Raw genomic sequence first — 26,397 nt, 5'->3', positions numbered from 1 at the left:
ATCAGCCCTTAGGAGTTTTTGGCAGCACGGGACTTGGTGTTTCTCAGTGCTCTCCTTCTGATAGCTCTAAACATTTTGAAAATTTAATTGTTATCTCATTGTCTCTTCTCTCTGCAGAAGAAATGCCCCTGGGCCAAAAAAGAGGAACCACCACCACCACCACCACGACCAGCAGCACAGACTAAACAGGTTTCTGCACAAAAGACATTAGAGGTACTGGTCAAAGATTTGACGTTGCCAATTTTGAGAATATCAACTATGTGACTATCCATTAAGAAAAAAAAAACTATAGCATCTGTGTTACACCAGAGTGGTTATATTGTCACGTACATAAACAAACATTCATATGGAAGCTAAAGAATATTTTGAGTGCATCCTTTCAGTCTTATAAAAGGGTACATTTAACCAAGAGTAGATCTGATCACAACCCTCCAGTCAGGTTTTGAATTATATGTGAGAATCTGTGCCCCATGCACTGGGGCAATGATCTTAATAGATCTTGGAACTTGTGATCTAAGAACCCCAAGGAGCCCTTCAGTTTATTCATTTCAAATGTTATGTCTCCATAGAGGGTAAGCTTAGGCTAGCAATATCTAGACTCAATTTTACTTGAACCAGCTGAAAAGAAAGAGCAGAAGCAAACCTTGATACACTGCAGAGGGCCTGCTCCTGACACTGCCTGAAACATGGCAAGAGACATATTTTAACAAAGGCAGAGAGTGAAAAGCAGAATGGATTTAGCACTGGAAGAAAGAATTTAACCACTCTGATACATTACACCAATGGCCTAAGGAAGTCAACATTCTCTTCTGTGGTAAATCAGCCCCCCCTCCCGAGAAAGAAATATTTTTGGGAATATTAAAAGGCAGAATATTATATTTCCCCAAAGGATTTTAAAGGCAGAACCCCCCCCCCCAAAAAAAATCTCTCTGTCCCAGACAGAAACCAGGTCTGCAGAAATGCAGATGTGATAATCTTGTCAGAAAGATTGGAGTCAGGAAGCTGGGATTAGAAAGAAAGATCTCTAGAATCAACAATTCCTCACATCAAAAATTCCAACAGTCATCAGCCCCAGCCCCAGGGAAGAAGGATATGACCTTTGGGACATAATAAGATTAACCCACCACCATCAGAATACCTGAAAGGCACACTCAGACTCAGGTCAAAGTACATGGGACAGGAAATACAAAGCCTCAAATAGGAACAGGAAACAACCTCAAGAGCCCCAGAAGGTATAAAAACCCACCCCTCCCTGCTACATGTGGTCAGGTTTTTCCAGAGCCATCTTTCTGTCTGGCTCTCCTCTTCAATAAACTACAACCTTCTTTCTAAAGCAGTCTCCATGTTGTTTATTCCCGACTTGAACTGGCCCCTGATAAGATTTTTCTTTCAACACTTCTTACAGTTGTCAAATTTTTGCAGGTGTGCCTACAAGATTTAAGGGCAAGAGCACTCTTCTAATGAGATTGGTACTAGAGAGGTATTGTTCTGACTCAGAAGGTAGTGTGTTGTCATTGTGACTAAAAGCTTTTTATACAGGTAGATCTTGTTCACTGACTGACTCATTCAGTGACTGTTTGAAGTTACAATGGCACTGAAAAAAATAACTTAATGACCAATGCCCACATTTATGACTCTTACAGCAATCCTCAGTCACATGATCACCATTACAGTCAGTATACATTGTCCTATGCCTGACCTGTTGTTTTGCCCCCCTGCCCCCAGCTTTGCGGAGCAGAGAAATTGAAGAGAAAAGGAATATGAAAGAGTAAACAAGCAAGCAATGGGGAGTACACCAGCTATTTGCGTAGTGTGCCCAAGGCTGCTGGTGCCATCACATTCCTTTTGATGTGGCATCCATTGTCTGCCTGCTTACTTTCTTGTAATCCTTTCTTCTCAAATTAATGTAAATACAAAGGTTAGTTCTGTTCTTTCTATTTATACCATGCGGTAGTGAGCTTTTCAAAGGATAGGGGAGTTGAGAAAAGAAAAGCACAGTCACTGTCATCATCTGCTTTTCCACTTAACAACTACTTCGCTTAATGATAGAGTTGCTAATCTCAGTTGTGATTGCTAAATGAAGACTACCTAGTAGTTTTATCTTCCATGCGTATATTTAAGTCAATGGCTAGCTGCATTGTTGTTCATATGCAGGTCATGTGCTTTCAACCGAATTCAAGTTGCTGGTTCTCATCATATATTGCTGATAGCCAGACTGGTTGTTATTGTTATTATATTAATACATAATATTAAAATATGTAATGTTAATATATTCTATAAAAATAAAATAATAATATTAATTAGCTTTATAATATCAATAAGAAGAATTGGAAAAGACCAGAAATTATTAAGTTCTGAAAATTGAAATTGACAGATTATAGCAGTGATGGCGAACCTTTTAGAGACCGAGTGCCCAAAAACTGGCTCCACCCCCTGTCCCGCCCCCACCCCTTCCCCCACCCCACCTGCCCGCAGGGCCACTCACTGCCTCCAGGGCCCACTGCAGATCGCCCAGACAGCCCAGCAGCGCCATGGTGGCCACACCCTCTGCCCGCACCCCGCAGCATCAACTGCGGGATGGGGCGTGAGGGTGGAGTCTTGTCTATGCTGCATGGCTGCCATGTCCTTGGCTGCACTGCTCCGTGTGAGCCACGCTCAGGGGCGACTCTCCTCCAGGGGGGCTGCTGGTGAGGAGGCGGTTGTGAGGGGAGGCAAGGCTGGGGCAATGGCACGTGTGCCCACAGAGAGGGCTCTGAATGCCACCTCTGGCACGCGTGCCATAGGTTCGCCACCACTGGATTATAGCATAAACCAGTCCAGGAAGTCTCAGTGGTTATCAGCACAGTGGATGCCATACCAAAAATCTTGAACTGCATTTAGAAAATCTGTCCATTGACAATATTTTCATCTGTCAACTGCAAAAGGCCACATTGCTTGGATCCACACTTATACTGATATATTACGACAACCAAGATTCTTGTGAAGAACTTGATGCATATGAAGGTCTATAGCAGCTAAAGAACTCTGAGCCGTGACTTCACATTATAATAATAATGAACACCATCTAACAATATCTGCCTATCCTAGGTCCTTGGAAAGGACTTAATAGGTGGATAAAAATGCCAAATCCACTCTGAACATCTGGCTGACTATGTGATCAACCATAATAATAGAATATCTGCTGAAGTTCTTATCTTTTCAGAGATGTGATAGAGGGGGCCTGAAAGCAAATGTTCTTTTGGAGGATTGTCCCAAAATAAATAAATGCATTCTGATTTCTTGTTTCTGCACCTTCTCCAGATATAAAGCATAATTTCTAGACCTGGAACAAGTTTTCCCAGTGTAGCTACTCGTTAAATTAAAAAGTTATGCAACAATAAACACGGAAATGAATCAAAACCAGGCAGAAGCAAACCATTTACAAAGCGTGATTAACGTAATATCTCCAGACTTAATGATTGAAAACAGAATCCCCACCATAGCCTGACATAGGGATCAATTAATTATCAATCAAGCAGTTTGGTCTAGTGCAGGGGTAGGCAACCTTGGCTCTTTTATGACTTGTGGACTTCAACTCCCAGAATTCCTGAGCCAGCCATGCTGGCTCAGAAATTCTGGGAGTTGAAGTCCACGAGTCATAAAAGAGCCAAGGTTGCCTACCCCTGGTCTAGTGGTTAAGGCATTGGGCTAGAAACCAAGAGACTGTGAGTTGTTGTTTTTAAATAGTTATTAAATCTCCCTCTCCCCAACAGGCAATTTCTAGATTAGAGTTCTAGTCCTGCCTCAGGCATGAAAGTCAACTGGATGACCTTCGGCCAGTCTCAGCCCAGCACACCTCACAGAGTTGTTGCTGTGGGGAAAATAGGAGAAAGAAATATTAGTTGTCTTGTCTTAAACGACCACATAATCAAGAATCACCACAATATAAAAAAGATGTTGATACTCTAGAAAGAGTACAGAGAAGAGAAAAAAGATGATTAGGGCACTGGAGGCTAAAACATATAAGGAACGGTTGCTGGAATTGGGTATGTCTAGCTTAATGAAGAGAAGGACAAGGGGGGACATGATAGCAGTGTTCCAGTATCTCAGGGGCTGCCACAAAGAAGAGGGAGTCAAGCTATTCTCCAAAGCACCTGAAGGCAGGACAAGAAGCAACGGATGGAAACTAATCAAAGAGAAAAACAACCTAGAACTAAGGAGAAATTTCCTGGCAGTTAAAATAATTAATCAGTGGCACAACGTGTCTGCACATTTTGTGAATGCTCCAACACTGGAAGTTTTTAAGAAGAGACTGGACAACCATTTCTCTGAAATGGTATAGGGTTTCCTGCCTGAGCAGGGGGTTGGACAAGAAAATCTCCAAGGTCCCTTCCAACTCTGTCATTCTACATAGCCCCCCTGAGATAGTTATAAAAAAATAAAAAAAGATAGGATATAAATATAAATAAGTATGGATATGGCCAGAGTATGTTTAAAAAGTCAATTTGATGACCATGACCATGTGCACATTGCCCCCCCAAAAAATCATTTTTTGTGCCTGCATTACACCTAAATTCCAGGCAGTATATTATCTCTTCTCCATCTTTGGCATGGTACCAGGGAGATTTTGTAGAAAGGCTTGTTCCAGAATAATCCAGGAAGAACAACAATCAGAACCCTTGTTTTTCTCTACTGGGTAAAGAGAGGCCAGAAAAAATTAAATTAAAATGTTAAAATAGCCAACTTCCCACAAAATCAACAATTGACATGTGGGGTTGTCCAGGTATGTAGGTACAATTGGCATAATAGTATCCACTTTTTGAGATGTTTGTCCCCTCTAGTCCAGAACAACCATATTTTAAATTTGTAGTTTCCGTCTTTTCTTTCTTTAATCTTGTGCAACTGATGGAAACAATTAAATGGAACACTTGACTATTTGGTGCCACTTTCTCTCTCTCTCTACCCGGGAGGGATTTTTCTTCTGCTTTTGGTTATATTCTACTGACACCCTCTTAATTGTTTCCTCTTCTCAGACTGCTCTCTACCTCCAAAGCTGGTGGCGGGGTATGCTGGTCCGGCGTTCTCTTTTGTTTGCCACTCTTTGTGCGATGTCAATCCAGAGATGGTGGCGCCGACGGGTCTTCCAGCTCAAAGAGGAGAGGAGAATTAGGGCCTTGATGATGTATGTTTGGCCCGAGAAGTCGACCGTCCTCTTACAGTCAAAGTTAAGGATGTGGCTTACAAAAACTCAGTTCAAGAAATATCAAAAGGCAGCCCAGGTTATTCAAAACAACTGGCGGAAGTATGTTCTTCAGCAGGAGTTCAGCAACTATTCACTCAACAACCTGACTTATGATGGTGTAGATTTGAATATTGACATTATTGTCGAGTAGCAAGAACTCAGGAACAAAGGAGAAAAGTATTTGTAGAATACAACTCAAATAAATAAATAAATAAATAAGTAAGTAAGTAAGTAAGTAAGTAAGTAAGTAAGTAAGTAAATAAATTTCATTAAGTTTTTACTGGAGCTGGTTGTTAAAGCACATTTTTGACACCAATATTTATTTGGAACGTTTGGAATGGAAAGCCAGAGTTTGTAGACAGTGTATATATGTTTATAAAAGCAGCTTGAAATGGGGAGACATGCATATTTGGACTCTGAGAAATTCTGGGAGAGGCATAGTGAACTAACCTGTCTCTAAAAGAGGAGAGACAATGATTATGGTTTCAGACTGGTTCTATGGACCCCCTCAGGAAGACAAGAGGTCACCCACGTGTGCTGTTTGCAGTGACTGTTGCAAGGAGATTGCGGGACGGTGGTCTTCCATGGGTTTGAGTGCTGAGAGACAAAGGAATCAGCCGTCACACCCACAACCATGGTAGAACCTTTTAAAGGACTATGAGCCTCAATTTCTAACCACTTTCAGAAATTACCTATTTAACTAAAGGCAATTAGATATCTTCAGAATTGTAAGTTGGAACAGCCACCCTGTAACTTTATCTTCATTCTTGAACAAAAGAGAAAAAGTTAAGTTTAGCAATTTAAAGAATTGGAAATAAATGCCAAAAAGCTAAACAAGACTTTAATCCATGAAAGTTATAAACAAATTAAGGGTCAAAATAAGTTTGAAATTTTAAGATTTTTATTATAAGATTTTGGAACTAATTGTAAATAAACAACCTTTCATGGGAACTAAATTGTTTTGCGTATCTTAAGTAATAAGAAAGATATGAGATCTTATGATTTCAGAAACTGGATACTAGAAGGGACTAAAGGTTCCAGGAAAAGAAAAAAAAGTGCAGATTTACCTTTTGTTCTCGGTTGATGTTGGGATTTACAAAATGATACAAAATGTTTTGACATTTGAAATACTTTAATTTTTGAAGACTGGGATCAGAAATTAGTAGCCACAATATCAGCACTAATGCCTGCTTCTATGGATAGATTATGTCTAAAAGATATTAACAAAGGAATGCTAGCTGAAAAACAAATTCTTCTGGATGTAGAAATATTAGAATCAGAAATACTGAATAATAAAAGAAGTGTGGATTACAAAATAGAGAAGGTAGCTAAGGTGGAGATACAAATGGCCAAGAAAATGATCCAGATAAGGACTTTTTGCTAGATACGGAAAATAAAGGTCGTTAAAGCTTTGAAAACTAATAATGACTTCTTATGGTATTAACAAAAAAGATTTGATGAAGCTTCAAAGAAGTCGTTGGGATGGGTAAAAGAAAGATAGATTCCTATAACAACTGAATGAATTAAGTATCAAGATTGTTAGAAGAAAAAGGTGAGAATATAAAGATGGTTTGTTTGATCGAGGATAAAATAACACATATTTTTATAAAGCTACAAACTTTTTGCTGACACCAGAATTGAAAAGTTGATGATTTATGGATTTGCATATAGATAAGGACTGGATTATGGAAAGAAGAGATAATCTGTTTGTGAATATTTACTAAATTTGTTTGTACTTATTGTGTGAAGTTCCTTCCTTCAATATTTTTTTCATCTTTTCTTTTTTCCTTGCACTCTTTATTCTTTCTATCTCTCTCTTTCTTTCTGAGTTTTGTTTGTATTTGCTTTTAATATAATAATTAAAATCTTCAATTAAAAATTATATCAAAAGAGACAGGGTGATGGGAAAGCACACAAACACAAAAAACTGGAAGTTCAGAGATAGAAGTCTCTTGCTTTCAGGGTGCTTCTTCCTTGAAATCAGAAGTCAAATAGTGAATGTTTAGTATCGGATATGCCAGTGGTGGCGAACCTATGGCACGCGTGCCAGAGGCGGCACTCAGAGCCCTCTCTGTGGGCACATGTGCCGTTGCCCCAGCCTTGCCTCCCTCTGCAACCCCCTCCTCACTAGCAGTCCCCCTGGAGGAGAGTCACCCCCGAGTGTGGCCCACGCGGAGCAGCGGAGCGAAGGACATGGCAGCCAGGCAGCGTAGACAAGACTCTGCCCTCATGCCCCATCGCGCACAGTTGATGCCGTGGGGTGCAGGCAGAGGCCATGGCTGCTGCTGGGCTGCCTGGGCGATCTGTGGCGGGCCCTGGAGGCAGTGAGGGCCCTACGGGCAGGCGGGGCAGGGGATGGGGGCGGAGTGGGGGCAGGGCAGGGAGTGGAGCAGGGGTGGGGCCAGTTTTTGGGCACTCAGTCTCTAAAAGGTTCACCATCACTGGTATATGCAGTCGTTCTACTTATTTGGACATTTGGGTGTTTTAAGATTGCTGTCCTACCCCAATTATCTGTCCTACCCCAGAAGCCCAAAAGACATCCTTGACCTTCTTACTGCTTGAAGAAGTGGGGAGTAAGCTACATGTTTTATTTTCTCTAATGGTGCCTTTAATGAACAAGCCAAGTTAGGGCCACACCTCAGCTTAATTAATAAAATCAGCAGGTAAAAGAGAAACGAGTACTGATGCTACTGTAGTTTCTATATTTCAGCAATTAAGTTATGCTGAGTTCACTGAACCTTGAATCTCAGAAAAGGCTAATTTACATTCTGAAAATACTGAGAAGCAGATCAGAAGCAACATGGTATATTTCTGCAGTGGGGTTCCAAATTAATCAGGGCTTCACCTTTTTCAGTGGGCCCATTTCCAGACACGACTTTAAAAAATAGGGGAAAAAATAGGACTCTACCTTAGTTGTAATAGTTACAAAACAACTTTGCTTATTTATTTATTAAGTTTATATGCTTGTTATCAAGCTACTAATCATCTTCTACAGACTGAGAAGATTTCGATTTTGGCCTGTTTTTGATACATACAGTTGCAAAGCTTTTAAACTGTGGCTTTAAAATAATCTTTTTATTATTTTATTTATTATTTATTTTTATAGTAATTATTTATTATACTTAATACATTCTAATTAATTAATTAGTATTAAGGCATGTTTTTATTAGTACAATTTGTTGAATAAATATACTAGCCTGATTTGCACGTAACGTGACTTAGCATAATGTACAAACACACTACTCTTTGCTAGCTTGCTCAGAACTAATGCAGTACACACACACCTAATAGGAGCCATGGTGGCATAGTGGTTAGAATGCAGTATTGCAGGCTAATCCTGTTAATTCCCAATTGCCAGCGGTTTGGCAACAGCTATTGGCAACTCCTATTGGCAGTTCAAGTTTCACAGGTTCAAGGCTGACTCAGCCTTCTATCCTTCCGAGGTTGGTAAAATGAGGACCCAGACTGTTGGGGGAAATATGCTGACTCTGTAAACCACTTAGAGGGGGCTGTAAAGCACTGTGTATAAGTCTAAGTCCTATTGCTATATCTCCATATCAAGGAGAAAATGTCAAAAGTAGACATACTCATCCCATATCTTGCAATCAACATCACAAAAGTTTTTAAGCCACAGTAATCAACAATCTGTTTTGCAGTCCTAAAGAAAAGGAACAACTAGTTTTTCTTTTCAAGTTTCCTAAAAATATTATCATTAATGCACTTAGGCTGCACATATCTGGATGATCCCCAGATGTTCAAATTTTCCATTTCTCTTTGCCATTATCTAACAGTTATATTTTGCAGCCCAGATATAGTAGCCTTATTTTTATCTCATATTTTTGAATCTTTCCCCCGATTGACTCATCTGGAACAAACCTGATGAATTTTGGCCACTAACAAGAAGTTTATTTGCCTAGGATGTTAATGTTTGCTCAGTGCTGTCTTATTATTATGTTTTGAGCTGTTAACTTCTATTCTAATTTTTCTGTCATGCCATGTTTTAAATATTGATTTAAATTTTATAAGTCATCTAGATTCTTTTTAACTAGACTTGGAGAACATTTTTTTCAATAATTAAGAGACAACTAGCTTACACCTACCATATAGTTTCCGACATAGATGGACTCAAATCTGATGCCATGCTTTATCACTGAACATTTCTCAGAATAGTTCTCTTGGGAGGTGATGTAAAGAAGTTGAAATAGGGCATCCCTGCACTGGCTAAACAAAAGAAACTCTACATTTCTAATAAAGTAGGAATTGTTTTATGGTATCTCAAATTAGGTGAGTCAACTGGAATCCAAGTCAAATGGTCTTTCACATTAAAGGAAAAGATCAAGCAGCAACCAGAGAAATCAAGATCAAACTCAGAAGATTCTGCCCACGTGCTCTCCTAATGAGTTAGGATGGTCTATGGGGTCTTTCTAGAGATTGTAATTGATACAGAGCCATTGACAACAAATATTACTGTGGTGAACACCAGTGTCCTTGTGAGTAAGCCATAACAGTAGGGTATAATATGTGCTGATTCTATACCTGCAGAACATAAAGGCTGCTCTGAAGAAAGTGTGGCTGTAGGGAGATGGCAAAGAGAAACTTGCAGGGAATCCACTTGCTGGGTGACACTTATCAGACAAGTATTAGCAAGCTCCCCAATTCTTCTGGACTGTCTGGTTGGAACTTAGCTCATTGCCCATGCAGAGAAAAGATGTGGTTCCTCATGCTAGAAAGCCTTCCTCAAAGGGAAGAACAGGACAGAGAGTACTCATATGCCCAGAGCTAAACTGGAAGGCTTACTGAGGCTGTTGGTGTGAAAGCAGGAGAACATGCCTCAGATCGTTGTGGCTGCCAGACTTGCTGACCTCCTTGGTTAGATCTTTTATTTGGAATGTTACTTAGAGTTTTTGGTTTGGACTGCATGGGTTCCAAAGGTCTGGTTTGGCTTTCAACTCTTGTCCCTGAATGTTCAAGGAGTTGGAGGGAATATACTTCAACAGATTCTCTAACTTTTGGGGGAGTCTGGTGTTTGTTTTCTGTTACTTGCTAGTCCTCTACTCCTCTGTCTACCAGGGTCTCTTGCACAATTATATAAAGCTGATCGTCTATGGCAGTGGTGGCAAACCTATGGCACAGGTGCCAGAGGTGGCACTCGGAGCCCTCTTTGTGAGCACACGTGCCATTGCCCCAGCCTCGCCTCCCCCCATGACCCCTTCCTCTCCAGCAGCCCTCCTGAAGGAGAGTTGCCCCTGAGTGTGGCCCACCCGGAGCAGCGCAGCCAAGGACATGGCAGCCAGGCAGTGTAGACAAGACTCTGCCCTCACACCCCATTGTGCACAGTTGATGCTGCAGGGCGCAGGCAGAGGGCATGACCGCCATAGCACTGCTGGGCTGCCTGGGCGATCTGCGGCGGGCCCTGGAGGCGGTAAGTGGCCCTGCGGGCAGGCGGGGCAGGGGATAGGGTGGAGTGGTGGCGGGGCAGGGGGTGGAGCAGGGGCGAGGCCAATTTTTGGGCACTCCGTCCCTAAAAGGTTCGCCATCACTGGTCTATGGAGATTCTCAGTCATCCAGGTCATGGTTGTCCCAAAAGTGCTTTTTCAAGAGGCAAATGGACTTTTTTTTTGTTTTTCCTTGAAGACATTTTGTTTCTCATCCATGAAGCTTCTTCAGTTCTGGTGGGGAATGGAAGGATTTATATATGAAGCCAGTCCTTTTTTCCTTTAAAATTGAGATCCCTTCTTTTACGTATCCTTAGATGAATGAAACAAAAGTACCCTCTTGCTTGAAGGGACTAACTGCTTTCTTAAATTAACTGCATCCTGGGAAAAAAATACCATAGATTGTACTTATACACATGTGTATACATGCAGTTTTGCAAAAACATGCCAGTTGTTGAACTTTTTTTTCCTTTTAAAGAGCTTTTGCAGAAACATCTTGGAAGAAGACAGAATAGAGATGTAGGAAGGTGTTAATTCACTGCCTACTTTGGACAAAAAGTGTCTTAGCTGACTCAAATTTGTTGCTTACTCTGCCAATCCCAGGGGACTGAGTGAAGAGAATTGGAGACAGAAAGCCCTCAGGCTCTTTTCAGCCTGGAAGGGGCACAAAACACAGGAGATCAACTATTAAGAAGAACCCAGAGTTATTAATAAAAGTCTTTTGTGTTGCTACCACAGCTCTGTGGAGACGAATAGCCACCTTAGCTAATTGATCTGCTTACTCTTTTAATAAGCTCATTAATTATCTTGCCATCTATTGCTCTTTCACTTTGTATCCCTGCTTGCCCTTCTTTCTTTATCCAACTTTTGGTTTGTTGGGTTTAGCAGAAGATTCCTTTACAAAAAATGGCCATCTATTGTGTTTTGCTTTGTATTCTGGATTCTGTCTTGCATTCTTTGTCTACTGATACAGAGTTAAAGCTCTGAGGGCAGGGTAGACCTGGGAGAGACCATCAGCTTTATGTATTTCTTCTATGGCTTCCTTATCCAGAACAAGCTGCTGTTTGTCAGCAAGATTTGCTCTTTTGGGCAGAGAAGAAACAGACACAACTAGGACATTTAAGAAGAAGGTATCAGGAACAACATTTGCCCCTCTATATAAATGACTGCAATTTCCAAACTGCCCAGAAGTGGGAGGTTAAACAGATGCTGAGAATAGCAGAGTTGAGCTAGGCAAGCAACTTTCTTTGAAATGTACCACTTCACTGTCTGCAGGCACACATTCTTTGGGATCATCAAGGGAAGGAGATGCTTCATCCTGCTTCCGGCATTGGAAGAGTATTGACTGCCATCTATTCTCTGGGAGAGTGCCCCTCTAGTGATAGTTAAGGAGCCTCTGTCAGTTCCTGGGAGGTCTTAAGGAACAAAGAGTACCCCGTGAGAGTAGTGTGAAGTAGGGGGGCTTTCAAAAAGTAACGTGGCCTTCGTTTAATATTTCACTCCACATTTTATTTGTATTTATTAAATTTATATGCCACCCATCTCGGTGCTCAAGCAAGCATGGACTTAGCTGGCTTATTCATTTCCTAGATATGGAATAGAGTAGGCTCTTATGTGACTAGCTTGCATGGGTGTCTGGTCCTGGAGAATGAAGAGGCAGACAAGAAAAGAAGGCTAGGAGTGTCTATAGTTCCTTGTTTTTCAATCACATGGCTTTTTTTAAAAAAAAATATCTAAACATAAATCACTCTACCCCAGAACCAGATGCCTTTGAAAAGAGGGTTATTTTTTTCTTTCTTGAAAATTCACTTATATATCAGAGTAGAACATAAAGGCTGTAGAGTGGCAAATGGCAGGATGGAGAATGGAGTCCCAAGAGAAGAGACATATCTAAAGTTGGGGTGTTATCTTTTGCTTTTCCCAGTTTGAAGGACCAGGAAATGGTTGAGCAGTCATGTGATTCTTTCTAAATTAAAAACAGAGCTGGGGCAGGTATGAGCTGCGATGGCACTGCCCAAATTTTGTTTCCAAGAGCCCAACCCAATTCTGTATTTCAGTGACCATCACCAGCTGTGGGTGTGTTGTTCTGCCAGCAGGATCTCCTGCTGTGGCACATGAAGGAAAACCGATGTGTAAACGTCTATTAAAAAACAGCATAAGAATTTGTTTTGGGCTCACTTGTTTGATCCCCCAAAAATAATCTTCCTGCCATAATTCCTCTTGTTTTTTAAGTTCCAGGCACCAAAAGCTGATTCTAACGGAACAAAAATCAGTTCTCTTGAAGTGCAAGGCTGCAGTTTGACTTTGTTCTATTGCTTGTGCTTGCATAATGTTGAATTTCAATATTGCATTATCACTCCCCCCCCCCCAAATTCCTATTACCTCAATGCCTTTTATCATTTCATCTCTGTTAGTGAGAATTAAGTCCAGTATGTCTGACCCTCTAGTTCCCTTCTCTACCTTTTGGGAGACAAAGTTCTCTGATAGATTTGTCAGGAATCTGTTTGATCTCCCACTAGGTCCAGAGTTTGTCTCCCAGTTGATGTCAGAGTAGTTAAAGTCCCCTGTTACTATTGTGGTGGGCTTCCTGCATACCTTAGTTAACTGACTAGCAAAAAGTTCATCTATTTCTTCTGTTTGGCTGGTTAGCCTGTAGTATACCCCTATAGCAATGTCATTCTTTTTTCATTTTTATATTGACCCAAATGTATTCAAGATGTTTTTCATAATTGTTCTGTTGTATTTCTGTAGAGTTACAGTATAGTTATTTCTTATATATAGCGCAACTCTACCTCCTCCTTTATTAGGTCTGGTTTTTTTTTTAAAAAAAACAACCCTCAATCTAGCTCTATGTTCCATTCATGGGTTTCATCCCACGAAGCTTCCATAATGGCAACAATATCATATTATCTAGATCAGTGGTTCTCAACCTTTTTAATGCCGCGACCCCAACCGGTCGTAAGTTGGGGACTAAACCGGTCGTAAGTCGAGGACTACCCAACCGGTCGTAAGTCGAGGACTTTCCCTGCCCGGGAGCGCCGCACATGCGTGGTTCTGCCCCCTGCGCCGACCGAGGCGTAGCTGGCAAGCGGCAGAGACGGAGCAGGCCGACCACCAGCTGGCCCAGCCCAAGGGAGGTAAGGCACCCGCTGGAAAAGGGGGAAAAAATGGCGGACAAAAAAAATGGCGGACAGCCTTGCTTGGCGACCCCCATGAAATGGTCGATCGACCCCAAATGGGGTCCCGACCCACAGGTTGAGAACCACTGATCTAGATTGTAGTGTCATTAGACTGGGCAAGGAAGGAGGTTTGTCCTAGAATGTCTCCAGGAGATTTGCTGAAATTAAGTGAGAAATGGCAGTGGATCCAGGTATCTCTGAAGGAATCTTATGGCTTTTGGGCAACTGGAATTGAGGCCAAATCTGAGACTGAGGCAAACATAGCATGAGGCCCTGAAGCTTAATAGAGAGAGAGAGAGAAAAAACAACACCTGAGCTGGTGAGAGCTCTTTAGTGCTAGTGCAGCTTCAACGAGCTCTTCTCAGCCAGAGGTTGTGCTAAATAAAAGTCCACCTTGGAATGTTACAGGCTTGATTTGAAGGAACCGGCCTTCCTTATGTCCTGCTTTGGGGAAGTGAGTCAGAAAGCTAAGAGCAAAGCCCTGGCAGGCACACTTCCTCCCTCAGTAAATGAGATAGCAACACTCAATATTCTGTTTCCATCTTTTGGCAGTGGCTCTGTGCACGATAATAATATGTTTATTTGCATTAATTGTAGCATTAATAGGGATTTTTCAATAGCAGCAGCTAATTACTCCGTCATATGAAAGCTACGGGATGTGGTCTTTACATTAACAAGCTTAAAATGAGAGAGCACTTTGGTGGAAAGGGATGAGCCCAAAAGAAGAGGTAAAGATTTGGCTGGCCTTCAAGACAGTCTTCATTTCCTGAACAGGTATTTGAATTAACATGATTATACTTTCCCTCCACTGCAGGGAGTACAGCCAGGATATTCAAAAACTGCTAAAAAGCCTCAACTGAAATCCCCAAAGCTTTATTCCATTTTTCCTAATGTCCAGTTCCTCTTCTTCCACAATGTAACCTCTGGGTTCTTACTTTGTTTGTGTTCTTCTCCTGTCTGCCTGTCATTTATGTTACAAACACATTATTATTATTATTATTATTATTATTATTATTATTATTATTATTATTATTATTATTATTATTATTATTATTATTATTATTATTATTTATTTGATTTGTATCCCGCCCTTCTCCTCACCGGACTCAGGGCGGCTGACAGCCTTATAAAACAACATTACAACAAATATCAATATTAAAACCAGATTAAAAGAAAATATTTGTAAAGGCCTAAATTTGTAAATGACATTAAAATTCCACTCCATGTAACAGTTCTATTCCATTTCTTTTTTTCTTTGCTATTCTTTTCTTTGATAGTACAGAAAAGGTTTGGAATCCTTAGGTGGCCAATTCCCGTAATAGGTGTGAGGGAGGAGAAGCCCTGGGGCTCATGATTTGGATCAACATTTCATCTATAGAATCCTTTTTGATTCAGAAGGAAAGAATTGAGTTTATTTGATGGATGTATAAGGCAAAGCAATAATCTTTCAAAAAGCAATATCAAGTTTAAAATTATGGTTATTACTGTAATTTTGTCCTCATTATGACTTGTGAAAGAACTCCGCTCAGTCTTACGCTTAGTCAAAGTGTAAGATAATAAGCACCTATCATTGAAAATGGAGATGTATAGAATATATATGCAGCATCTTTACAGCATAAACTCACAAGGTTTATGCAGTGAGATGCGTGGCAAACAAATTTAATAATAAATATATATTGACTTACATATTGACTTGGTCTGAAGTAAATATACAGTAATGTCTTTAAGGAAAAAGAGGTTAAAACTTGTCCAGTCCCTAATAAGTGAAAAGGGATGAGTGAATGGCATCTTTCTGAGTCCCATTACATGTGATATATTGAAAGTTTTATTTCCTGAGTAGTGATTATGAATTACAGTCAAGAAATAAAAGAATTGGAACTTTCACAGCTGTTCATCTATTATGTCTCAGCAATCCTTGCAACAACCCATAAACCAGAGATTGGCAAACTGTGGCTCTTTAGATGTTGCTGTACTAAATGTCCAGTATTCCTCAGTATTGACCAAACTGGCTAAATGGAAGGGCTAAAAGTTTGTAGTAAAGTAACACTAGGGAACGATAGCTTTTTCAGTACCTGTATCATGTACAGGCCAAGACTAATTTCAAAATAAAGATGTCCTCCTCATAGTGTGTTATTGTTTTTTTCCTGTTTTCCCATATCCATAAAATCAACATAAAAATCGTCCAAGGCTTTTACCCAATGCCCAGATCTCCAATCCCAATTCCCTTCTTTTACATTGAGCTTTTTATTGCTCAGCACGTTCTCACAAGATTCCACACATAGAGTCTCTTGGTTCTAGGCACCAACATCCCCATAAACTCTCTCCTTCTCTCTTTTGTCCCTTGTACCTGGATTGAGACATCACTGTAGGAACCCCCAATGACACCTGTGATGGCTGTAGGTACATCATCGTGGATGGCGTAGGACCCATCGGGGCAGATGTGCTCAGAGCCATCCACTCTGGTGAGGGAGGCACGGACAAAATCCAGTGATTGCTCCAGGGCATAGGTATCTTTGGAGCAGGTATCCAGGATGTGTGCCCCTAGGGTAATGCCTGGTAGAATATGGTGGTTCTTGTTGATCTCATCTAGGGCAAAAAGCATAGCCTCAAGGCGTTGGATGCCACGATGTTCGTTGATTTTGCCACAATCCTCCGCAGGGCTACCTTTCTCATGAACTGGGAACAGGCCTCCAATAACTAAGTCTCCTTCCAGGCTGATCTCCTTCTTGATTGCCACAGTATAGCTTGGATTCTGACTATTGGCATTGCATGTAATAGGATAAAGCAGCAAAATCCATAGGGTAGCCAAGAATATCATTGCGTTGCTCCAAAAAGGCAGCAAAGGCCTTTCTGAACTACTAAGATAATCCAGTCAACACAAAGGTCTTAGATGGTTTCTCATTTGTTCTGTGCAGCTGAGCCCATAGAATGCAAGAGTGCAAGCAGGCATGGAGGAAACAGAGCACCTTCGATTCAACTGTAGGGATCAATTGTACCCCTCTCCCCAGGAGAGGGCACTCTCAGAGGAGCTTTAATGGAAACATCCTTGCTTGTTGCTCCAGCTGCTTCTTCTTGGCTGGAGGCTTTTGAGAATGAAAGCCCAATACCTGCAGGAGGAGAGAGAGAGAAGGAAAGAAAGAAAAAGAAGAAGAGGAAGGTGGTATGGATCATCAATTGCATTAGGACAAGTTCTTTCTGTTCCAGATCTGAGTTTTTATAAGGAGCCCTCTGGCTACCAATATTACTACTTCTACAGGGGGATCTCTAAACCGGTCACTCCACACATGGGAATAAACAGAAGAAACAAGGGGGATACAAATGACCTGATTTCCATAGCTGCATCAGATGGTACATCATTATATCATAAGAGCATCAGTTGCACAATGGTGTCATGACGTATGTATCATCATTTGAACATTGGCATGGCCTGCTGCTCACTTCACAGCAATGTCTTAAAGGCTCTCTGGCAAAGAAGCTCGTATTTACTTCGGGTGAGCCAGAATCTCCTTTTTCAGCATTCAAAGCAAAGTCATGGGGAATATGTTCCTCAGGCCATAATGAGGATCGAGGGTAATCTTTCAGCTGCCCTTCAGATGCATTGGGCTGTCATTTCCATATCCCAGAAATCATGCTATCTGGAACTGGTGGAGTCCAGCTCACCTGGAAAGGGCCCAGCTGCAGGAAACAGCTGAAGTCCCAATTTTCCATTCTGCATGGCAGGTCCTACAGCCTCTCTACCTGAAGAAAATAAATTCTAAAATTTCTATTTCCTTTTAAAAATAATTAATTTTCCAGGTGCATTATTAATTTTTAAGTCCAAAAAAAGGAAAACACTATACAGTTACACCAATCATAATATCCCTAAGAGGTGCGGGTTTTTGTTTTTTGTTTTGTTCTTATTTAAAACTTTTCTTTAACTTTTCCCCTGAAGTATTCACCTATGTATCTCTAAATTTAATATAATTAACTGATATTGACAAGTCTTATTTTTTAGAGGTAACATCAGGGCTCCTGAGAAGGGTAAAAAAAATTCAAGATGATGCCTGCGACCCCTGGAATCAAAGCCCCTTTGTTTACATTCACACATACAACAAACCTGCTTGGGTGGGGTCTGTGTGTTGAGTACATAAGTCAGGATGCGGGAACCAATTTCCAAAGCTTTTTCATCTTGCTTCTTTTATTCCCTTAACAGAATTTAAAGTTTCCATCTTCTTTTGTCCTTTATCAACCCAATCCATTGCATTCTAGCTATGGCCTCCAAAGGCAATGGGTCAAAAAAGTCAAAATGGCAGCAGCAACCACTTGATCAGAACCACATCCCTTTTGCCATGGCTCGTGCACATGAGGCACTACAAAGAACAGAGTTTGCATCATTCTGATTTTTAGATTTTTTCCCCCTCCTTAAGGTCACCTCTGTATTTTAGAAGCAAGATTGCACGCTAATAGCTGTTTGGCATAATTTTTCTGTTGACATTTCTTTCGGAAGTTGTTCTCCTAGAATTAATTGGGAAGAATGACTGAATCTGAAGTATCATGAAGTGCTAGGGTGGGCTGTTGTGGTTACTGCAAGCTATTTTATTTTGCGAGGTCACAGTCCAGGCTGCCTAAGTGTCCTTTCAGAAGTGGGCCTCTCTTCTAAAGGAGCCAAAATAGCTGACAAGTACTTGCAGGTAACACTGAAATTGCCTATTTGAAACTGTTGCTGATGATATTGAACAAATTGACTGGGAGTTGAAAATAAATTGACTAGGTGACTGTCCTTAGTGCTTCTCTGAAAATAATCTCATTTGTTTGAAAGCATCTGAAGGCTTGCAGGACATAATAATAAAACCTTCATTTCAGAATAACCTAAATTCCAGGGAATAAAAACCATGCCTTCCTATTGTTTCCATTTTTTAAGATTGAAAATGATGGAAGCCCCAATTTGGATCACTTGAAAGTTTCTCGTCACCATGGTGATGACCAGAAGGCAGCTTTACTGAGTGTGTGTCTAGTTAAGGATGTGTCTTTCAAGAGGCTTCCTAGGACAGCACTATGCAACGGTAGCATTTTTTCTGGAAAATTAATATGCCCCTCCCCCCTGCACCAGTTTGAGAGACAGAGGCTGACAGCACAGCACAAAGAATCTTCTAGTTACTGTTGAATTGATCCATAGCCTTTATGAATAGCGAAGGAGTGTAAGAAGAAGAAATGTGTGGAAGTAATTTTCACTTTCTACATGGGGAGTCAAAATATCTAAGACCACCTCTCTCTCTCTCTCTCTCTCTCTCTCTCTCTCTCTCTCTCTCTCTCTCTCTCTCTCTCTCTCTCTCTCTCTCTGTGTGTGTGTGTGTGTGTGTGTGTGTGTAAGATCAGGAAGAAGTGTTTTAAAACTTGAACAAAGCATTCCTCTTAACCATTTCTAAAAGTGTGCACTAATATATATGATAATTCTTACTGTGAAGAATCTCCTGCCATTTTGGTCAATCTACTGTATCCCATTTCCTTGTTCTTTAAATAAATACAGTATATCCACATAGCTTCCTTGTCAAGATGCCTGCAGGTTGTTCCTACAGTCCTCTTGAGCCAAGCTTTAAAATTCACTCTGTGAAGAAGGAGCCCATGGTGGACATTAAGTAGTTGCCAGTCCAATTGGCCCAGGGTTGGAAAGTAGAGTCTGGTTGTGGGAATGCTGATCGTATCGTTAAAGAAGAATGGAGCCATCACCTGAGCAACAAAGGCTGATGGTGGTCTCTGTCACCTAAGGTGCTCCTGCTGAGGAAGCTTTAACTGCCATTTCGAATCTACAGTTAAGCTGTGACTCACACAGTGTAATGCTGGGGACCAGCCATTGGTAAAGATCTCATGTGGCCCCAGGCATCTTTGACATAACTGCTTCAAAACAGGAGAATGGAAACCAAATTCTAATGTAAATCCCCATTGCAGCCTTTATATAGCAATTGCTCTTGATATCGTAGCAAAGAAATGGAACATTTCTCTGTCCCTGATGTGACCAAGGTCTCTGCCCAAGACCTGCCATACAAAATGGCAAGGAAGCCACCACATGGAGTTTGCAAAGTTACAGGTACGTCTGTAGAGGATAATTTTTTTGTTTCTTATTTCAAAAGAAGGTCAGCATACAGCAAAGCAAAACACCAGCCCCTAACAAAATCTTGCTTTCCAAGAAAGCCTCTGGGACCCAGGTAGGCTCCAGAGCTATAAGAAAATAAAAATGATGGATAGCTGCAACCAATGCTTTATTCGGAAGAATGTGTAGCTATACTGAAAAAGAAAAGGTAATCTGTCGGGTGACAGAAAAAGTCCTGGAAGTTTAGAAGGATTGGAGGCGAGCAACGTCACCAGTTCATTTTTTGATAAATGGAAATTTTGTGACTGCTTTATCAAGAGCCACTAGTCTTTTTGGACTGTGGAGGTATTGGGAGTTTTGAAAACTAGCTTTGGGCAATTTCACAACATTTCTACGATGGTGTGTGTTACCATTTTTTTCTGGACCAGTCAGTCCTGGAGTATAATCATCCACTAATTTATTTTCTGTACTTGCACCAAGTCTTTTGGGAAGCCCAAAAACATATTGGGAAATTTATTATGCAGGGAAGTTCTGTTTTGCTTTGCAGGATACTACCTTCCCATTCATTTCTTTTTAAATGAAAATATTTGTAAAATATAGTGGGCGGTTAGCCTGATGATCGCCCATGGGTGTCATCATTGGTGCTGAAGAATTATGCTCACCATGGCAACCATTTCACAATGTATCTATAACTTACTGCCAAAATTCCAAATATGTCTCCTTATAAAAAATTGTGGTCCTCAGTTGTATCATTAATGCTGCCCACGATTCTACCCAATTTTAGCTGATCTGCAGGGACAACTGACTTGTTCCACTAGCCTTGTTTCTTTTCATGGCAGTGGCATATGTTGCACGCTATGATAAGTCTCAGTTTAATGGGAGGAAGGAAATTTGAATTGTCTGTTAAACCTAAATTTATGTAATTGACATTAGATGTGCGTATTTTTAGTTAAGTTTATTACCGTCATAGAACAACATTATACAATTGTTATTTTTGCTTTGTTTCCAACAATTTTGGTAAGTTGCATAAATGTGCCATTACCTAATTATTTTTATATAACGTTTTACTGAAAGTTTTTATATACACAAAAGATAAGTATAAAGAAAAAATAAAAGGGAAAAAGATGAAAGAAAAAGGACGTGGGGAGGAAAACAGGAAAAGAAAGAAGAGGAACTAATTAAAGAAGCAAGAATCAGAAAAAGAAAGTGACCTCTGACCTTTTCAACATGTTAGCAAACTCGTTATTAATGCTACAAAAGATCCTTTCAACTCTTTATTTAACCCTTTTTTTCAATCATCAAATCCATCAAGCATCAGTTTTTGTTTCGTTTTCAGCAAAAAGTCCCTAAAACGTTTTCAATATTTTATAAAAGTATTTGTTTTATTCCTAACCAAATAGGTCAGTGCCATTTCCCATTATTAATACATAATTATACACACATGTCATTTGTCCAGTCCATTGGAGAAACAAGATACCTCGTACTTTGAGATGGGGGAGCAGATGGAGCTAAATTTTGGATCACTGTGTATCAAATCTGCTGAATGGAGATCCGTGGATCAGGTTCTAGTTTGTTTATGTATTTATTCAATTTCTATAGCCACCCAACTCAACCAAGTGACTCTGGGTGGCTTATAATTCTAAAATTCTTATTACCATTGTGGTGGGGGGAACATTATGGCTGCATTTTCCAGCAGCCTGGCCAATGGATTTTCAGCACCTTTGGCTTATGCCCTCTCTTCAATGTATCCATTACCTACACAGGCTTTTAAAGCTTCCCATGAATTCCCCAAGACTGAGCTTGCATCTCTCTTTCCTGCTGCTCATACCTGAAGAGCTGTCTCAGCTGACAAGTCATATTTGCAGATGTTACAGATCCTTCATCCTGAATCCTTGCAGCATATGTAGCAGAGGTAATAAACTCATGTTATTAGCTACCACCAGCCTAATGTTATATGACTGGAAGTCCATTAGTCTCAGTAGGGATTAGTTAAGTGTAAGATTGCACATTGTGACAATTTCTGCTGCTAGCCCACTTATTGCACAATTAGCCTTGAAAATGGTTATTACTTTTTCGCTTGCAGCACAAATGTGTTTATCGTAACTGCAGTTGATTCAACATTTACACAGTACGTTCAGAGGAGATAAGAACTTGGCCCTGTCATCTCTTTGGGCAAAATGGAGTAATGCAATTCAATCCTAAGAAATTGCATGGCCAAAGGAGGATTTCAAATATTTCCTTCCTGTTGCTAAGATTGATTTCCCCCTTCAAGCACGCTGCATGCCTCACAAATAACATAGAATGTATTTTATATGTTTTCATTCTTGTTTAAATTATTAGTCCATCAAACTCACAGCAACTCTGAGGCTGCTATTAGTTTTATAATGCTGTCATGCCAACAATTGTTTTAAACAGATAATAGGATGTTAAAAAAAAGTAAGAGAGGTAGGAAGCTTTCCATAAAAGTAAGCATTCTTTAATGAAATGATCGACGTGGGATCCCAGTCTTCCTAACTCAATTGTATTAACAGCCAAGGTGTATTTAAGGGCTGTGCAGAGACTGTCCAATCCACTTCATAGCCATTGAATGGAAGTAGCATCAATCCATGGAGTTGCCTGTCTCAGTAGATTCTCGATTCTTCAGCATGAATTGGAAAAAACAGAGGTTCATCACGATCTAGACTGGTAATACCCTCATTATTGAATGACCCCCCTGATTCTTCTCTTCTTACCCCACAGCTTTTTAAAGAGCCTTATAAAAACACAAGCAGAATTGTGCTAACTTAGTTGAAAGATGTTTATCCTATTCTCTGCCCAACTTCAAGTGAGAAGCCACAAATAGCAATAGCAATAGCACTTAGACTTATATACCACTTCACAGTGCTTTACAGCAGTCTCTAAGGGGTTTACATAGTCAGCATATTGCCCTCAACAGTCTGGGTCCTCATTTTACCGACCTCGGAAGGATGGAAGGCTGAGTCAACCTCAAGCCGGTGAGAATTGAACTCCTGGCAGTCCACAGAGTTAGCCTGCAATACTGCATTCTATCCACTGTGCCATGGTTCTTAAAGTACATCCCACAGGCACATGGCAAGATTATTAAGGCAGCCATCATTCAAGCCTAACAAATGGCTTTGCCTTTAGTAGTTGCATGGCAGAGAGAAATTTAGCCAGTGGAGTTGGACAGTGTGAAAGGCGTTGAGCTTCTGTAGAGGAGACAGGAGGAATGACCCTGAGGTGACCTTCAGTTAGCCCTTTTTATTTGGTTAGCCTACATAAAAAGTGTTTTATGGCCAGAAGCATCTTAAATCAATAGTTCTGATTAGAGCTTAGCACAGAACTTCCTATTTCAGCAAGTAATGCAGAAGCATCTCCCTTTTTCTGGATCAAATGGAGGTTTATCTAGTCTTCCCCATCTCCTGTAATATCCAGTGGGTTGAAGCTCTTGATAGCCAACACGAGGAAGAAGATCTGACTAATGCAGGGGTGTCAAACTGCCAGCCGCGGGCCAGATGCATCATGCCGAAACTGCGACCATCCCATTGCTGGCAATGGGAAAAAAGTCGTGATACGTCGCCACACGTCACGTGTCATTGCGAGTTTGACACCCCTGGACTAATGGTTTTGATGGTTGTAGAGAGTAGCACAGAGGGAAGGAAAGTAACACTTGTATGTGGTATATATTACACCAGGGGTCTGCCTGGCTGAAGAATTCTGGGAGTTGAAGTCCACAAATCATAAAAGGGCCAAGTTTGAAGACCTCTGTATTACACCTTACATTTAGGGATGATAGTTTGTTGGACCAATCTTTTCTAAGTTATGCTCACATGATCCTGGGAAAAGAAGTATTTGTTTTAAAACATTGCCCAGAGAGGTTACACTGGTACTCCCATGTCTCCAAAGAACCTTTTAAAATCAAATTCAAAGTACAAAGGACATCTTTAGGAGCACCATAATGTTAACCTCCTAATGCTACCACTAACGATTCCACACAGGAGATAAAGTTATTCCTCATCTGCCTTCACAGGCATCAGGCAAAATTGCAGTTGATTTGTTCAATTGATAAACTCTGTTTGATTTGAACATTATGATAGTTTAGCATCATGGATGAACCACAAGTCTGGCTTGTTGAGCTATCAGTGGTTAAAACAAATGATTGATTAGTACAAGGCATGAACTCAGTTCTTTTGAAGAGGGAAAATGAACTCTGAACTTGTTTAGATATGCATTTCTTAAATATTGTTCCTGCCCCCAAGTTGTATTATAAAGATTTATGGCTTAAACCAGTTTAAACGCAGAGGCAGTTTTATGAGCAAAATGGTATCATGGGAATGTTGTCCTTACCAATAATTAAAGAAGGAAAATGTTCTACTTTAGCAAACAGTGTGATTCACCATCTAAACCTAAAGCTTAATATTCCTGTATTAAGCTTTACATTCAATGCACATCCTTTTTAAAGGAAAAAAAAGGCAAACAAAACATTTACCCTCAGGCAAGATTGAAAAAGCACCAAACCACCTGTTTAAGTGCAGCACACCAGGTGTGTGCTGAAAGTTTAAATAATCACTGTTGTCACCATCTTCTCAAAACACCAGCTGGTAGCCTGCAATTAAAATGTCAATTTATATGTTACAAGCATTCAAGAACAATTCTCAGCTTGAACCCACCAGTGTTAATGTTTCCACAATTGCAGTTTCCAGCTACTGAAAAGTAAAATTGCACTGTGTAAAAATAACACAGTCCAACCTACTATCTAAGTAACCATCTACTTGTGCACCTGCTTGTCTGATCTGGGTGTATACCAGGGGAAAGACTGTTTATGGCTTGGAAGACATATCCTTCAGCCAGGGGTGGACAGATTTGGAACTTGTCAGAATAATGTTTGCTTGTTTTTGTTTCTTAGTAGAACATTAAGATCCATCAACCAGAGCCAGATCAACAGACAAGTATTTACAATAAATAATATCGTGCCTTTGAGCACATTTGACACCTAGAAATTTGGTTTCAGCACACAAACTTCTAAGTTTTATTTATTTATAATGGTCTCTCTTTTTGGGGTTTTTTTTCCTGTGTAACTGAATAAATACAAAGAGAGGGAAAGAGATCGTTTTCTTTATTTCAACTATTGAAGTTATTCTTATTATCAAACAGTTCAGATTCAATTGGCCCTGAATCCTTGCAAATTGTCCTTTCAGACTATTCCTACCTTAAGCCCAAACTGACATATTGAAATCTTTGGTACCAACATCCAACTATGAATTTCAATTCAGTTTGGCATTAAAAGGGAAAATGAAGAGGAGGAGTAGCAAGAAGCAAAAATTTTCCCGTACTGTTTCTCTCTTGACAGGGAGACCTCAATATTATTGAAGCCCCATCCTCTTCATCCTCACATGTGTAATTCATGTAAAAGGGGTGGGGATTGATTGCATAGTTGTGACTGACATCTTAACTTTTTTGACTCCCATGGACACTCCTGAGCCTCTGTCCTATTCCTTTCTACAGTCCTGGCTATTTCTTTGTCCTCCTGCCAAAAAGTCCAGCAAACTGACACCAATAATACTTAAAGTGATGATTGCATTCCAAAATAGAAATGTGTCCCCCCCCTTTAAATGGGGATTATGTGATAGAATCAAACAATTATGTTCTTTTCATTTTCTCCCATTGAATCTATGAACGGTGAAGATTTAACACTGCTCAGAATCACACAGGCTGTAAATGAGACTTTACATTTCAAAAGATGTAAGATATAGGGCCAACTGGTTATATGTTAATGCACAGGGGGCAGCAAGGATTGCAAACAGTCTTTATTCTCTAGAAGCCTTCCAGCAAAGCACTTTAAGGTATCAAGCACTTAGTGTCATCTGCCCAGAAAAACCCAGCTGAAGAGCCCTCAAAACCTGTTGTGACAAATTTGCAAAGCACTTGAGGAATGCATTCCCCCATTTGCATGCCAAGCTGAATGCTGCCTGGATACATTAGGTGCTGTTTGCTTATCAGCACTGCTTTATGCTTGCAGCTAGTCAACCTGCAAAACACATGTAGTATGGATATTCTTAAAGTCATCTCTGACATCTATTCTCAAATTCCATTGAGTTAGCAATTGCTTGAATAACCACTTGACAAATGCAAGAAGATGAAAGAAGATATTCGCTACAATCGCAGATGAAAGAATGTGGTTGGAAGTAGCCTAGCTGAAACTGGTAATGCATTTTAGGTTACTATTTGGTCCTCGGTGTAGAATGAAAGTTTGATAGATCCACAAAAGTAGGCTTTAAGTAGACCAGCTCTTTCATTTCATTTTCCCAGTGGCAGGAATAGCCATATCTTGAGGGCAAAGGAGCAAAATATACATGGGAGCTTTACTCAGAATATCTGGGTTTTTCAGGATGACAGACTTAAGGGCATACCTATGGTGTTATTCTTTTGCTTGCTTGCATTAGTGATACGTTTTGCATCCTGAGCTCATAATGCAGGGAAGAAAATACACAGGAGACT

The 26,397-nt window shown here is 40.4% G+C and overlaps 1 protein-coding gene across 1 annotated transcript in view; it reads right to left on the bottom strand.

The window, feature by feature from the left end:
- GRM2 (glutamate metabotropic receptor 2) overlaps positions 1–16,653 on the bottom strand; it is a 47,301-nt gene extending 30,648 nt beyond the window's left edge. Inside the window, exon 1 of the mRNA XM_015820103.2 lies at positions 16,183–16,653. Coding sequence (XP_015675589.2) covers positions 16,183–16,653 — 471 coding nt within the window. The remainder of the gene's footprint in view (positions 1–16,182) is intronic.
- Positions 16,654–26,397: the final 9,744 nt, after the last annotated feature.

The sequence above is a fragment of the Protobothrops mucrosquamatus genome, unplaced genomic scaffold, assembly GCF_001527695.2.
Source record: "Protobothrops mucrosquamatus isolate PMUCROS unplaced genomic scaffold, P.Mucros_1.0 scaffold_152, whole genome shotgun sequence".
Taxonomy (NCBI): Eukaryota; Metazoa; Chordata; class Lepidosauria; order Squamata; family Viperidae; genus Protobothrops; species Protobothrops mucrosquamatus.
Note: the sequence above shows the minus strand (reverse complement) of the source record. Positions and strands in the feature narration are given on the sequence as shown.